The sequence below is a fragment of the Numida meleagris genome, chromosome 27 (assembly GCF_002078875.1).
Source record: "Numida meleagris isolate 19003 breed g44 Domestic line chromosome 27, NumMel1.0, whole genome shotgun sequence".
Classification (NCBI taxonomy): domain Eukaryota; kingdom Metazoa; phylum Chordata; class Aves; order Galliformes; family Numididae; genus Numida; species Numida meleagris.
Window position 1 is genome coordinate 3,849,458 of NC_034435.1, and position 14,768 is coordinate 3,864,225.

The 14,768-nt window shown below is 51.4% G+C and overlaps 1 protein-coding gene across 4 annotated transcripts in view; it reads right to left on the minus strand.

The window, feature by feature from the left end:
- The window catches only part of CRTC1 (CREB regulated transcription coactivator 1), a 33,482-nt gene continuing 18,714 nt past the window's right edge, over positions 1-14,768 (minus strand). The window contains exons 3-14 of one of the 4 annotated variants that reach the window (XM_021378672.1): positions 14,493-14,630; positions 13,731-13,792; positions 13,011-13,105; positions 11,590-11,675; positions 11,155-11,198; positions 10,638-10,858; positions 8,257-8,390; positions 7,469-7,720; positions 5,624-5,725; positions 1,869-1,955; positions 1,043-1,223; positions 1-366 (exon numbers count right to left, since the gene is read on the minus strand). In XM_021378672.1, the coding sequence (XP_021234347.1) occupies positions 155-366; positions 1,043-1,223; positions 1,869-1,955; positions 5,624-5,725; positions 7,469-7,720; positions 8,257-8,390; positions 10,638-10,858; positions 11,155-11,198; positions 11,590-11,675; positions 13,011-13,105; positions 13,731-13,792; positions 14,493-14,630 (1,614 nt within the window). In that variant the 3' untranslated portion in view covers positions 1-154. Of the gene's footprint in view, positions 367-1,042; positions 1,224-1,868; positions 1,956-5,623; positions 5,726-7,468; positions 7,721-8,256; positions 8,394-10,637; positions 10,859-11,154; positions 11,199-11,589; positions 11,676-13,010; positions 13,106-13,730; positions 13,793-14,492; positions 14,631-14,768 lie in introns of all 4 variants that reach the window. The other 3 variants (XM_021378671.1, XM_021378673.1, XM_021378674.1) reach the window with 3 other exon arrangements.

Below are 14,768 nucleotides of genomic sequence, written 5' to 3' on the forward strand. Positions count from 1 at the left end.
CAAGCTTAGAACGACAAGCTTTACTCATTGTACATGTTGTACAGGACAGAGCTACGGCTCTCGGTAGCTCCGGCTCTGACACGACTGACCCATGGACTCTCTGCTTCGGCTGATCCAGGAACAACCCCGCTCCCGAGCTCCCGGCGCCCGCGCGTCACAGCCGGTCCATCCGGAACGTGTCCTCTGTGGCGGGGTCGGTGAGGACCATGTCCGGGTCGTTCAGCATGTGCAGTCCATCCAAGGTTAAAGGGTCAATTTTGAGTTCATCCAGAGGAAACTGGGAATCCGCGTCGAAGCTGACGTCGCCCACTCCTGCCAAAGAGCTGGTCAGTTCTTTCGATAAGCTGGGAGGAGATTCTCCTGTCACTGCGGGGAAGAGGGAGAGAAAGGCAGCGGTATTGGCCTCACGTATCCTCCACAACATTAAGACACAGCAAAAAAACCAGCTTGCTATAACTCCCGAATCATTTACTGAACTAAAGCAGGAGCTGCGAGGAGACAAATCTATCCTCGCTTCCAGCCGGGTGAACTGCAGGTTTGTCAGAGCACCTCAATGACCCAACACAAAGCAAAACTCGGCTAAGCTACAAAGGGGCAACAAAGGGGCAACACTCGGGTCTCCACTCTCCCTTAGCTTTAGAAACAATAACCTTAGTTTGCATTATTCTCATCAGTATGAGCCCCAGGCTGAAGTACGAATTAAACTCCAATTTTTTCAGCGACCTATGCAGAAACCGTTTCCAAATGTCCAGCCGTGACCAGATTCTCCACCGTATGGAACGCTAAAATAATCCTTTGCTGGCAAGCTGGGACAGAGGAAGGAGCTCAGCTCTGGTGGATGCATGAGTCAGCGGCAGGGCGCTCTGCCGGGCACGCAGCGACGCAGAGCGGGGACGAAGCAGGAGCCCCGCGCCCAGGAACTCAGCCCTGGCACGAGGTGAAACAGAGCCCGGGCAGCAGCGACACCCGGCTCCTTCCCCCGCTCGCTCCTAACGAAGGTGACACGCAGCAGCAGGGCGGCTGGGCTCTGCGGTGTCCTCACCTGTCAGGATGATGTTGGGGATGTTCCCGTGGCTGGAGTAGCTGAGCTGCGGTGAGTCCTGCAGGCTGCCGTGGCTGCCGGTGAGGCCCATCATTGCCGCCTGGGAGTAGTTGAGCGTGGAGCAGGGGCTGTACAGGCTGTTGGAACTAATGGCGTTTTCTATCATGTTAAACTGTTCGAGCTGAAGACCAAGGCACAAAGGAATCGTTACTTCCAACCGTCGGGAAAGGCGGCAAAAATAACTTACAGAGCTCAAGGACGGGAAGGGGTGTGAAGAAAGGCAGGCAAACAAATTCATCTTTAGCTTTTGTTGGTCAAAATACTGGTCTAACTTGACTTAACTCTCCAGAACAGTTCACTGCCAAACTGGGAGGGTGGGGAAATGAGGATGCCAAAATAAAACCGGTGCTTTCGTTATTGGAAGCGGTAGCTTTAAAACAAAGCAGGAAGGAAAAAACACAGAACCAATTCATGCTACCGCCTCGGGCCTCTGCCCACCAAGCACCGCCTCAAAGACATTTCACCTGGAAAACATTTCACCTGGAAGACATTTCACCTGCCACCAGAGCCTTTCCATTATTTCTAATCCAATCATCTCGGCAGAACACATTTAGAAACATCTGCTATGTTGGCTCAGAGGGAGGAATGGGGACAGACAAGTTGGGAGGGGGGGAAGAAAAGAAATCCCTACGTGTTGCAAACGGAAAATAAAGTAAAACTAAAAGGACAGAGCGTGATCTTACACAGAATAATCAGAAGTTGAATTATATTTATTTTAAGCTGAAAGCGGCCGAGACAGCTGAAAGTTGGAGATGAATTTGCTCACCTGATGGGATAGGGCATTAGCCTGCCTAGCTGTCATCTGCTGATCATAATAGGAGTCACCAAATACACTCCCCAGAATGGAAGAATGCTGAAAACAAAACAGAGTCTTTATGGTGCAAAGGTCTCAGACAGAGGAACCCACGGCGTGCGAGCGGCCCGAGCCCGCGGGCAATGCTTCCCGCTGGGCAGCGCCACTCAGCGCTCCCTCCGCACGGAGCCGGCCGCACCACGCGGCCCTAACGAGGCACAGAGACACGAGCAGGGACCCAACAAACCGCCCGGCGGAGGACACACGACATGAAGCTGCTGAGCTACGAATGCAGACGAGCGCGCTGGGTCGCACGAGAAACACGGATCAGGGCGACTTGGCTTCTGGGGGAACTCGTGTTTGTTCGCTTCTGGTGAAGGGCAGCTCTCGCACGGACGGACACAGCGCGCTGAGCCCCGCGCACGGCACAGCCCTGCAGCACCGTGCAGAACCCCTGCAACAGCCACGCTGCATTCTGCACGGCAGCTGCAGATCAGAAGAGCCAACACGACGCACTATCAGCAGCTCCGTGCAACAAGCCGAGCAGAGCTGCACTCCCTGCTGACCCTGCTGCCCCTCCGGCACGACAAAGTGACCAAGAGCAGTGGGCCGGCGTTCTAACGCTGCTCAGCACTGCCCCAGAGCTGCCATGCAGATCATGAAGTGATCGCTCCTGATCCACAACCACCACCACGAGGGGACGGGCTCCGTAAAACCGATCTGCGTGGAGAGTTTGCATAAGCCTTGGGGGGGGAAAAGACAACAAAACACCTCGTACAGCGTTTTCCGGATGTTTTAGCTACATATTTAGGCTCCAAATCTTCTCCCTAAGAACACAGGCAGCACGTGACATCAAGCAACAGCCTCGGAGAGACGAGACAGCCACAGCAGCACAGGGAGAAGCGCTGAGCACAGCTCGGGGCGCTGGGACGTGGGATGTGTCCCCAGCATTGCACAGAACATCTCACTAACAGCGCGTCGCATCCTGAGCGTTCTCCTCCCTCAGCAGCACATCTCAGTTTACCTGCAGGCTGCGTGAAAGGAGGATGAGCTTTGCACAGAACTCCTCAGGAGAGAGGAGAAAACCAGGAAAGCAGCCATTTAATATTGCATTTAAAGCAAACAAAAGCCGTCCTGCCTGCAGGCAGAACCCTCTGCTGTCCCATCAGGGGGCATTTGGGATCACTGTGGCCCCAGGGGAGGAGTGAGAGCCACCAGGAGATCACAGCCTGCAGGAAACACTTGAACCAAACGAAGCCGCTCTTCCTACACAGCCTGAGCCCTGACCAGGGTTCCATGGACAAAAGTGAAGTCCTGATTCACTGCATTCACTTTCCCCTGCATTTATGATCTGTCACAGCTGTGACTGCAGAACTACAGTGGGATCTTTGCGACTCAATGCCCTCCTCAGAAAGAGGTGAAAATGGGCAACTGCTGCTGGGAGCGGTCCTCCCATGGTCCAGCCCCATGTCCCCCCACAGCAGTGGGGCAGAACCCAACCGCACAAGCAAGAGCTGCGCTGCGCCTGGTGGCAGAAAGCACAGCCCTCCTGCAGAGCTGTACTTGATAACAATTAAACACGCTCTGCTTCATTACCACGCTGACACGCTGCTGGCCACCCAGCTCTCCTCGGATCAGCGTTTCGGAGTTACTCCAACTCGCCCCATTCAGCCGAGCCATCAGTAACCAGAGCACCCAGCTGCAGCAGAGCAGGAGCAGCCCCATCTGCAGCACAGCAGGGCCCCGTGATGTCCAACAGCGCTTCCTGATGGAGAACCTGCCCTGCAGAACGTCGCTGCCCAGCATGAACCAGAGCCGCTCCAGATCAGCGCCCGACACCCAGCTGAAAGCTGAGCACCCTGAGGAGCACCAAGGTCTGGGTGTTTTCCTGTCACCTCTGACACCTCTTTGCTGCAGGAGCTTTCAGAAGTAGGGCACGACCTGAGATCTTTGCATTCCTCTAAGCACTGCTCCCCTCCTAAAAGCTTTGGGAAACACGAAGAGCAACCACCAGGAGAACAAAACCCGCCTGTGCCAGCCTACGTTCGGGACTGCGAACCAAACTCACAAGCCCACGTTGTTTCTCAGCCCTGAAGCACACCAGTGGTTGCATTTGTAAGCACTGAAACTCCCAAGGGAAATCCACTGGAAATGTCATTACGTCAGCACTTCAGAGTCCCGGAATAATTTACTGACAACTCTGTGAAGAACATCTTGCTAACACCATCTCCTACAGAAACACTAGATGAGGTCTGTTTTGTCAACAGTTCATCTTCTTGGGTTAATGATGTGGTGACTGCAAGGAGAAAAAGAAAACAAAACCACAAACCCCTGGCTTAAATTATTAGCCTAAAAATACATACCATATATCCAGCATTCAGCCATTCTACTAAAAAAAAAAAAGCAGATTTCCATCTAATTGGAATTGTATGCCAGGTGTTAGAGGAGAAAAGCACAAGCCACTGCCAGTGAAAAGCCATGCAAACACAAAGCTGAGAACTACAAGCAGAACTTTTCAGTTCGTGTTGGAACAGGAAGACCTCCAGGTAACAAGCAGACAGCTAAAACACGAGAGCAAATCGATCAGGAGATGTGGAAAGATGGAAAGCAACTTCTGGTGAATGAACCGTCTGTGACACGTCACTAACACCGCTGCAGGATGATTTAACCTAAAAGTGATGGGAGAAAAAGGAGCAGGTGCCGTCCCCTGATTCCACGCTCATCAGCCACAGGCAGCCTGCTCCACAGCGGGCAGTTCTGCTGCTGGAACCAATCTGCTTTTGCTGTTCTAACGGATCCTAGTAGCTGGGAGCTGCCCCCACCATCACCACCTGTTGTTGTTTGCCTTTTGCCTGAGCTGGTTTCTCTTCCCTCAGTGACAACAGGCTTCCCCCAGGGGCAACGAACCCAGGAAAAAACCAAGAGCCATTGAGAAGTCAAAGGGGAAAGAAAACCACGCAAAATCAAAATTGTCTGGGCTGCCCAAGTGCCCTTCAGAACTGGGAACGCGCAGCAAGGCTGCCTGCAGCTTTGCTCCACGTGCCGGCCAGCAAAGTAAGCCTGCTTGCTTCCTTTGAGGCACGCAGAGAACGCAGCAGAACTGGCAGCAGCAAAGTTCAGAAGCAATTAAGCAAGGGTTAGGGAAAATGCAGACAGCCCTGACACGTGGCTCTGCGCTGAGCTGAGCAGCGACACTTCTGGGCTGAAGGCAAGGAGAGGGGCAGCTTCTGCTTTGGAACCAGGAAGGGGCAGCACTTATTTAGAGAGGATCCTCATTACAGCCTTAAACGTTCAATCACGAAACAGGAAATGGATTTTCTGCCCCTGCTGCGATGCTCTGTAAGAATTTTGTTCACCTCGTTCCTCCAGGTGGGATTTGGGAGCGGGGCAGCCCCACGGATCTACTCACAAGCTTCCCCCCACCCCCCCAACCTCACCTTCAGCTCCTGCACAACACTGCTCGCTGAGAGCATCTCCCTGCAGGTGCTGCCTGCCCCAAAGAAGTGACTGAGTGACAGCGGTGTCCCAGTAAGCAGCTTGGGTCAATAAAAAAGCAATTCACCAGCTACTGAAAAACTCTGGAACGGAATGAAACCGCACACGAGATGAGACATCAGTAATGCATGAGGCACACACACTCACAGTGAGACAACTATGGGTCAGTAATGGAGAGACTCAACTAAAACAGACACAAGAAGCAAGGCCTGTGGAAGCACAGAGTCCCTTACTTGAGGGGAGCTGCCAGGAGAGAAGCCTTGATTGGAGACAGGAGAGGTGGGAGACTGGTTGGCTGGGGAGCCAGCATTACTGCGGTACTGCTGGAGTGAAGCCTACAGAACAACACAGAATTAGAGACCACGGGCTCGATGGAAGGCTGGAAAATTAGCAACTTTTGGTGAACGCAGCTTGAGGAAGCTGGGAGAAACCGTCCTCTTCAGCACTTCTCGGCTCTACACAAAGACAAGATCACCGTGAGTGATGCCCCAGTATGGAGAGGAAAGGTGCTGGCACGGCACGGGCCCCCTGGCCGAACACCTGGGAGCAGGGCGCTGCTGCTGCACAGCCCGACTGTTCAAATACTTTTTTTCCAGTTTCCAGTTAAATTCAATTAAAAAAAAAAAAAAAAAGCCTGGTCAGAAAACAATTTGGGGAAAAGCAGTCTCGAAATCTCGGAGAAACTTAATTAATTTATTCTTAATTTTGTTTGCCATACACGCACAATCTCAACTTGTGTTTACAATGCACTCAAGTCCGTCCCACATTACTCTGCCCTGTCTGAAAGAACCTGGCTGTGCTGCCGAGATGGAAGCAGATACATAACCACAAAGACTGAGACCCTCCTCGAAGCTGCACTGAACCCAGGACGTGCAACAGACGTCGCCTGAGAATTCACACTGCGTTCTGCAGGATTCTATCAGTGAGGTTTGCACCGCTCTCAGTCTTCCCGATGTCTTTTCTAAGGTTTGCCTTTTTGGCACAGAGAATCCTCAACCTGAGCAATTTACAGCTCTCCGAAGCATTTGAATAGAATATGGACAGCAAGTACAGCTCTTTGCACAGGACCCTAAAAGTTAAGGTGATAACGAAGTTAAGGATGAGGAAAGCAACACAGAAAGCAGAGAATGGAAATCAGAATCACCTGTCCTGGCAGCTACATGGGTATCAGGACACTGGGACAGTCTGAGTGCAGCCATGTCCTTCCCACCGCTGCTTTGTCCTTCCCCTTCTAACCCTGACAGGGAAGCAGCTCCTGCCGAGAAGCACTTACCAGCACAGAGTGCTAACATTTCCTCCACAAAGCACCCCACGAGCTAGAGCTCCATCGCTACAGAGCGAGTTCTCCCCGTTATCCGACCACTGCTGCTACAGCCCTGCCAGGAGGGTCACACAGCCGGACCTGGAGCAGGGCAGTGACCAGGAAGGAGCTGGGAAGTTCTTCCCCCGCTGCTGTTACCCCATCTCGCTCCGAACCTGCACTTCTGTGTGCAGAGAGGGAGAACACTTCACACAGCCCATGGTGAAACCAGCAAGAAAATCAGCCTGCCCATAAACCATCACTCCCATGGATGCATGCGCTCCGTGACACGTCAGGACCAAAAAGCAGCTACACGCCCCGTTTTTGTGGGTAAGAACGTACTCCTTACAAGGGAGAGATTCTAAATTTAGGAAGCATAGAGAGCGGGCAGCTCTCCCCCACTTTTAGGAAGCGCTGGTTAGCAGGCTTCTGTATCAAAGCCCCTGCAGGTCAGTCGCGCTTTGGAGGTGCGCTCATGTACCAGCCCGGCAGCCTTGATGCAAGACGTGCTCCAAACACCGACATCCAGGATTCGAGCTGCTCTCACCAAACACGGAGCCGAGGGGACAATGAATGATGAAACTACAGCCACTGAGCACAAGTGCTGTCCGTAACGCGCCCGAAGGTGGATTAAATCCAACCACTCTCAGTCTGTTCAGACTGCACCCGGAGGAACACCCCATACAAGGGCTGCCCGGCCGGAGCTCAGACTCCGGGCTGCCCACCACCGCGTTCTCGGGATGACATCGCTATCGTTCCCAGCCCTGCCCAAGCTTACCGAGTTGATGTCTATTCCCATGGACGGCTGGCTCTGGCTGCCCGGAGGTGACTGCGGGATGGTGGAAGGTACCGTGACGGAGAGCGGGGGCAGCTGCGTTCCCCGCTGTAAACCAGAGGTCTGCATTAACGGAGTGTTCTGAGGCAGGGTGCTCACCACCTGGGGCTGCTGCTGTTGCTGGGAAGTTGTCTGGGTAAAAAACGGGTACGGGGGAAGCTGCTGCTCCAGAGACAATGCGTCCATCGCCACGGCCTTAAAAAGAAGAGTCAGAGTCACCGAGGCTGGCAGGGAACTCCCTCTGATTTTCAAGCCTATCAAGTTTCATCCCAAGTGAACTGCACTACGTCAATCTCACCTTGCATTTCTAAACGCTACCTGAAAGTTTAAAAACAGCCAAGAACATGTTTCAGGGGACTTCATATCACCCTCAGCATTCAGAAAACAAATACTCTTACAAGCTCAATTCAACGTCCACATCAGGAGCTGACAACGTAGACAGTAATGGAATCACAGTTCTGAAATCAATTAAAAAATCCAATTGCGTTTCTCACAACTGACCCTGGGACAGAACCTTCACAAGAACAGCGTCTCCACTGACGCTCCCCAGGGTTTGAGAAAAGTGAGAGTAAAATCAGCATCTTCCACAAATCTTAAGGCTTCGTAAGGCACAAAACAAACAAAAGGTATTTAAAGCAGAAAACGACAGAACGAGAGAGACGAGGCTGCCGACAGCTCTTCCCGCTGAAGCAAACAATGACAAACACTCCTTCTCCAAGGCAGGCTCCTACCTGAGTGATCGGTGACAGAGGGGAAAGCGTAGGAGACATCTGCTGCGACTGCGGCCGCCTCGAGTCCGCGCTCAGCGAGAGCGGGCTGACACTGGGCTGGCGGTGCTGCTGGGACGGGGCCGGCGGCGTCATCCCTGCTAGGAAGGGACAAACCAGCTCAGAGGGCAGCGGAGCAACGGGGGCCTGGTACTCGGACAGAGGGCGTTCCCTACGCCATGACCAACACGTGGCGTAGATCAACAGCGCCTTGGCACGAAGCTGGCTGGCTGCAAGGAATTCTGTCAGGCTAAAGAGCGTTGGGAAGGGAGGAAGATCCCTGGGGTTTATCCCAGACCTCAGCCAGTCACGACTGGGCAGATGCAGACTTGAAACTGCAATGGGCAGAGCAGCTCGGGATCACTGCTCTTCCTCAGCGCTCTCCAGAAACACTCGGAGCCGTTCTCACACAAGGAACTCAGGAGCAGCACGTTCTGCTCCATTGGGAAAAGCTCCAGCGTCAGGAGGAAGATAACGGCCACGCAGCGAGAGGAATATGCACTCAGAGGGCACGTGTGATAGAAAGAAACCCAGCTGGCTATTTGATGGAAAACGCAGAAGAAAAACTGGTTACACAGGATGTACACCATTTTTAATGGCACGCCAGCCCACAGGAAGGCAGGAAACATCCCTCACGCTCTGCAGAGCCCTGACCTGGCAGGGGCTATGGGCACACAATTCAAGTAGCGCGGTTTTACTCAAATTCAAGACAAAACCTGCAAGTTTTGAAACCTCTCTATTTTCGGCCTCACCCAAGAGGAACCGAGGCACCCTGGAAAGCAATTTCAGGACAATCGAGCTAGTGAGCTGTTCTGCCAGAGCTGCCAGAAAGGAGGAATTCACAAGAGCCTGAGAGCTCCTCGGCACTTGGCGCCTGCTCAAGGCTTCCAGGCAGGCTGCCAGGGAGCCAGGAAGCCCGGGCTGCCAAGGAGCCAGCAGGCAAACCGGCTCTCACTGAGCGCATTCTGCAGGCTGCCTGGCTTCCCGCATGATGTTTGCAGAAATCAGCACTGTCTCATGGAACATGTCAGCGAACTGACAAACTCAAACGCACAAATGTGCAGTCTGAGTCGCTGGCAGTTCCTCGTAACCTGGCAGGTGCTTTCCCCACCTTTTCTTGGGGCTGCCGCTGGCGTGTCTGCACGACGCACAGAGCTCCTAGAAAAGACTCAAATGCGTTTACGTTTTCAGCTAAAGATCTAGAAGATAAGGAGAGGAGAGGAAGGTCTGAGAAAATCGGTTTTAGAAAGCTAAACACTGACTGTGCCATCGATTAAAGCACGGGACAGGGTCCAACAAGAAGCAGAGAAACCACCCATGAGTGTGCCCTGCTAATCCGCAGCATCTTTCGTAGATCAGGAAATGTATTCAAAGCAATTACATACCCTCCGGTCTGGTTTTGTACCATTTACTTTGCTAATTACGGGTAGTGAAATAAGAAAGGAAAAAAAAAGAAAGGAAAAAAAAAAAAATCAGCAGCCCCATCTGGCCCCGCTCCACGGGAGTAGCTTGTTCCTTCCACGTGCACCCTGCCTGCCTTAATGCACACTCACTGGGCTCTGTGTGAATGACAGCTCATCTCCGGGGCGCTGCGGAGTGTTTGGAGAGCTGAGAACTTACTGAGCAGGACTGCGCTCTTCATTCGTGCTTGAACGGAACAGCTCAGCCACAGCACTGCATTAACCTGGATACAGTTCTTTCCTTTTTCCAACATGAGGGCAGGTTTTTAAGCGGGGAAGTAAATCCTGCCTAACACAGGAAATACACATGCTTCTATTCTGGGACAAAGTGCTTTTATCCTGTTCTAGGAATCGAGTGACTGCAGCCATCGCTGGCAATTAAAAAAGGCAGCCCTGTGCACAGCTATTCTCAGGTGGGACCTAGTGAAATGATTAAAAAAAATAGCAATCACCACTTTAGGCCATTTGCTTCAGTTAATGAGTCTTGAAATCATCCCAGGGCCCTCCCCTTCTCGTGTACCCTGACTGTTTAGGATATTTTCTAGAATCAGGCAATCAAGCACACAAAAAGCAGCACACCTTGCCAAGGCTCCGTGCTATTGTGATTGCTCACAAGATAAAATTTGCTTCGGGGGAAACAAGGAAATGTTCTCTCTTCAAAAGAATCCTCACGCTGGAAAAACGTAACATCCTCAAGGAATGAAAACAAAGGTCTACCAAAGGTACTTCCATACTGCAAACAGGGTTGGGATTAAGTACAATTAATTACAAGGGGGGCATGCTTCGGATGCTACAGCCTGTCCTGTAACAGTCCATCAGCAGAGGAACCACCCAGCAGTGACATGAGGTGGGGGAGGAGTGAGGGACGAGCTGCTACGGCCTTACCCTGACTGGCAGTGCTGATGCCCAGGTGGGTCAGGTTGGCAGCAAGGTTCCCGGTGCTATTGGAGCTGCTCAGGGCAGGGAACGTGGATTCCTCGGGATCTAACGGCGTTGGGAGGGGGGAAGGGAAATGGATGTTTGTCAGGTCCGGCAGGGAGCCGCCCGTGTTATGCGTCGCAGGAATCAGGGTTGTAGTGTTGTCCTGGTCGGCGGATGGAAAGATGCTAAAAAAGGGAGAGAGAAGAAAAGCCACCACTCAGACGAGATTTCAGCCTGGGCAGACCCGGACAAAATCATTTTCAAAGAAGGGAGGTGCCGTGTACAGAAACATTAACTGGTCTAGCAAAAATACAAAATGAGACACGGCAGCCAAGGGGACGCCAGCAGGAGCTTTGGCTTATTTTACATCTATTCCACAGTTATACAGTCAAAGGCCGTTGCAGAAAACTCAAATGTTCAATGTACAACATTCTTTCCTAAAGATCTCAGTGCTCTCTAAAACGAATTGCTCAAAACTTACTTGATTCCTGGAACTTCACATGATTTAGGTCTTGATGACCCAGTCTAAAATAGAAGGAAGACATTTTTATAGGCAAAGATATTGCTAGGAATTAATGCTTACGACATAGTTTACTCAGAAAATCTTATGTAATTCATTTCTAAAGAAGAGCTGTTCTCCTACACACGAGTTCTGTGAAGGTCTCAGAAAAGAATTGTCATTTTTTTGCTTTACTGGCCCAGCAAGGCTCGGCTTTCAATAAGAGTTTCTCCTGATATAATCAAAATGCATACAAAGAGCCTTTCTGAGCTCATGTATCGTGATTTGTTGCTAAACATAGAATCTAATTCCAATCTCTGCAAGCAGTTCGCTTTGATTGGCAATATTCAGAGCATTAGTTTACCTAAATGCGTTTAGGAAATGAAAGCTCTATACTTCGAAATAGGAGATTCCTACCTTTTTAGTGTCCCATCCTTGCTTAGAGAGGGTTTTGTCTGCCTCAGAGGCGGCTTCCTCCATTCCAGGGACAGTCAGCAGTAAAACTAAAACGTGGAAACAAAGGGCAGCTTCTCAGAAATCAGTTTTCAGATTAGAAATGTCACTGCTCCAGAACACTGAAGTGAGCTATTTTCACTCAACCTGAAGCAGAGCACTACTGGAGAAGCCTGAACAAACAGGAGGCAGACAAATACCCGTCAGTGCTTTAAAAAGCATCAGCCTCCAAGTTCTCCCACTTACAAGTAAACAGAAAAACAGACCCTGAGACCTGGTTCTTCCCTCTCTCCTGCATCTTACACGAGTGATGTACGCCTGTTACACCGAATGGGAGGCCAACGGGACAACCCCAGCAGGGCAGAATCCAACCCATATCCCCTGGGATAGAGAAGCTCCATGAAGCTGCTCCTTTCCCATATTCCAAGCACGTTTGTTCAAAGCAACCCGCTGTTTCATCACGCTAATAGCAAGGTGGCAAAATACAGCACAAGAAAGGCCAGCAAGAGATGTAATGATAGGAGCCCTTCAAACTGATGATGGGGAGTTCCATGTTTAAACCCACATTTAGGCAATACCATCTCAGATGATTTCTGTTCCACCTTTTACGGCTCCAGAAGTGTTCTTTGGAAGAGCTGCAGTACAGTGGTCACACATCCAAGCTTTGTGCATTCACCCAGCTCTGCTGTGTAAGGAATACATTTCTCTACACTGATTTAGGAGCTCTTCGTGTATTTCGTGCATCGACAGCAGAAGCAAGGGCCAGCAGAGGGCACCAAAATGGTGAGTGCCTGAGGGCTGTGCTGCTGCTGGCTGGTGGAGATGCTACCAGAGAGCACCACCAGCAAGCAGGGCCCCTCAGAGCGTACTCACTGGGGACCTCAACCCCATAAAAACTCAACATCTTGCTGCATTATGAGAGCGTGCCTTCATTACGCCCCATGACACTGTGCTTCTGCAAGAGGCTCATCCACAAACACACTCTGAATGCCACCTCAGCCAATGGAGCACCCCGGGACAAAAGCCCCAGATGGTTTGGTGCCACTTCTGACAGCCAGTGTGCACGCAGCACAGGACTGAAGCTCCACCAGAGCAGCCCATGCACCCTGCTGAGGAACCACACCTGAAAAACTGCACTCAAACTCCCAAGGCTTTCATGAGGGATCTGCAGCTCTGCACATCAAACCTTTGGTCTCGGATGGAAAGTCAGATATCCATCACATCACTTTGCCAGAAATAAAGTTCGGCAGCCTTCAGGATTACAGTGCACGATCAATCTCCAGAATTTAATTTCTGGTAGCTAGTATTTAATGAAGTTAACTATGTGAAACTCCTCCTAAGCCCTCAAAGTAAAACTGGCAAATTAAGACCCATATCCTATTGACCTCTTTTCTGCTGCATGTCCTGCGATCCTCCTGAAAAGGATTCTTGTTGAGCTGGAGTCATAGTACTCTGGTGCAAGGCAGAATCAGAATTTGTCCTGAAGGGAAGACACAGAAAAGGAAAAATTGATCATTGGTTCCTCTAAGTGAGTAACGCTTCATCTCAGATAAATGCAACCAGCCCAGGGAAACCTACATTCGCTGGGCATTAAAAAACAAAATCTATTTTTGGTAAATACCAGGCATAATTTCTTTGTGAAACAATCAATTTACGGAATAAATTAGTTCAAGGTTGAAGAGCAATTGTTTCAATAACGGGATTGAGAGGGATACAGGAAAAAACTTTGCCACAGCTAGAAAATAATTTGATATGCTTTGTTAAGATTGAGCACGATCAAATATCTCAGCTCAAGCTGAAAGCTTCTTACACTCCTTGGGTTATGCCAGACTTTGAAAGGAAAGCATTCCCGCAACACAGGGAGGGAAAAACGACCTTCACAAAGATCACAACACCCGACACCTTAATCTTAAAGGCTGGGCATCTAAATGAAGGAGCAGGACAGAAGGAAAAGAAACCAGGTCCCCCATCCCGTGCGTCGTGGCCGTTCCCACGACCGGCTGCAGAGCAGAACAACGCGGCCCCGCCGCACGTCAGAGCACTGCTGCTGTGCTGGAGGACGCGCTCCAAACCCCACCACGCCTGCACGCCGCTGCGCTACCAACCTCCTCCAGCTCGTGTCCGACGGAGGTGACAGGTACACGGTGCCGTAGGGACAGCTGTCCACGTGACACAGGCAGTTAAGGGGAAGAACACCTCCATCCGAAATCCCCTCCGAAGGAATAACTCAAAGCGCCCTGCCAGCAGCACTAAGCTCACACGAGACAAGCAAAGCGACCCCTATGGGGAACACACGGACTTTAGGAACGCTGGAAACAAAAATGTTATTCTGCTTGTTGGAACCTTTCAGCAATGGGACAATCGTGGCCCTTTTCCCCTTCTGAGCACCCAATGCTTCCGGCCAGCAGCCCTGCTCCTCCCGCTCCCACCCCCCGGCCCCATCAAGCCTCTGTGACCGTGGCACATTAGAAGCCAGCCAGCAATAAAAAGCTAATTCATCTCACGACCGGCAATAAGAAACGGCGCCGAGCAGATGTTAAATGGATGAATCAACCCGTAATAAAAGGCACACTGAGCTGCGAAGAGTTATCCTGGTTTGGATCTGCTCGGTGGCGAAGGGAAACTCGGTTTCACAAATCCTGCTCTGTCTTTCCCATCAAAGGACCCCGGTCCCTTTCAGCTCCGCGTGCATCGTTACCCGCACTCAGCGCTGAGGAACGGGCGAAGGCGAACGCCAGCTCCCGGAGCAGTCGGTATTTACAGACCAGCTCAGGTCGGAAAAAGCAGATGGCAGCAACTGCACGGAGATGGGAAGGATCCTGGAGGGAAGGGAGGCTCTCCCTGCTGGCTCACAAAGCAAAGGATATCTGTCGTCCGTGCTTGTCCACGGAGAGCGGGCGGCGGTGCGGGGAGCCCAGGCGGTTCCTGTCCCGGTACACTCTATCCACCAGGCCGTGGTGCCGGGTCGTTCTGCTCGTGTCCAGCCCAGATGACTGAAAAGGAGTCTGAGAGAGACGCACCAAGTCAGAGGGAGAAAAATACACACAGGAGCCACCTGCCCGGATCTTATTTATGCCGCGCTAAAGGTTCTATTATTTTAAGCAATAAAACCCAGGAAAGATTTGGACAAACATAAGCGCCTC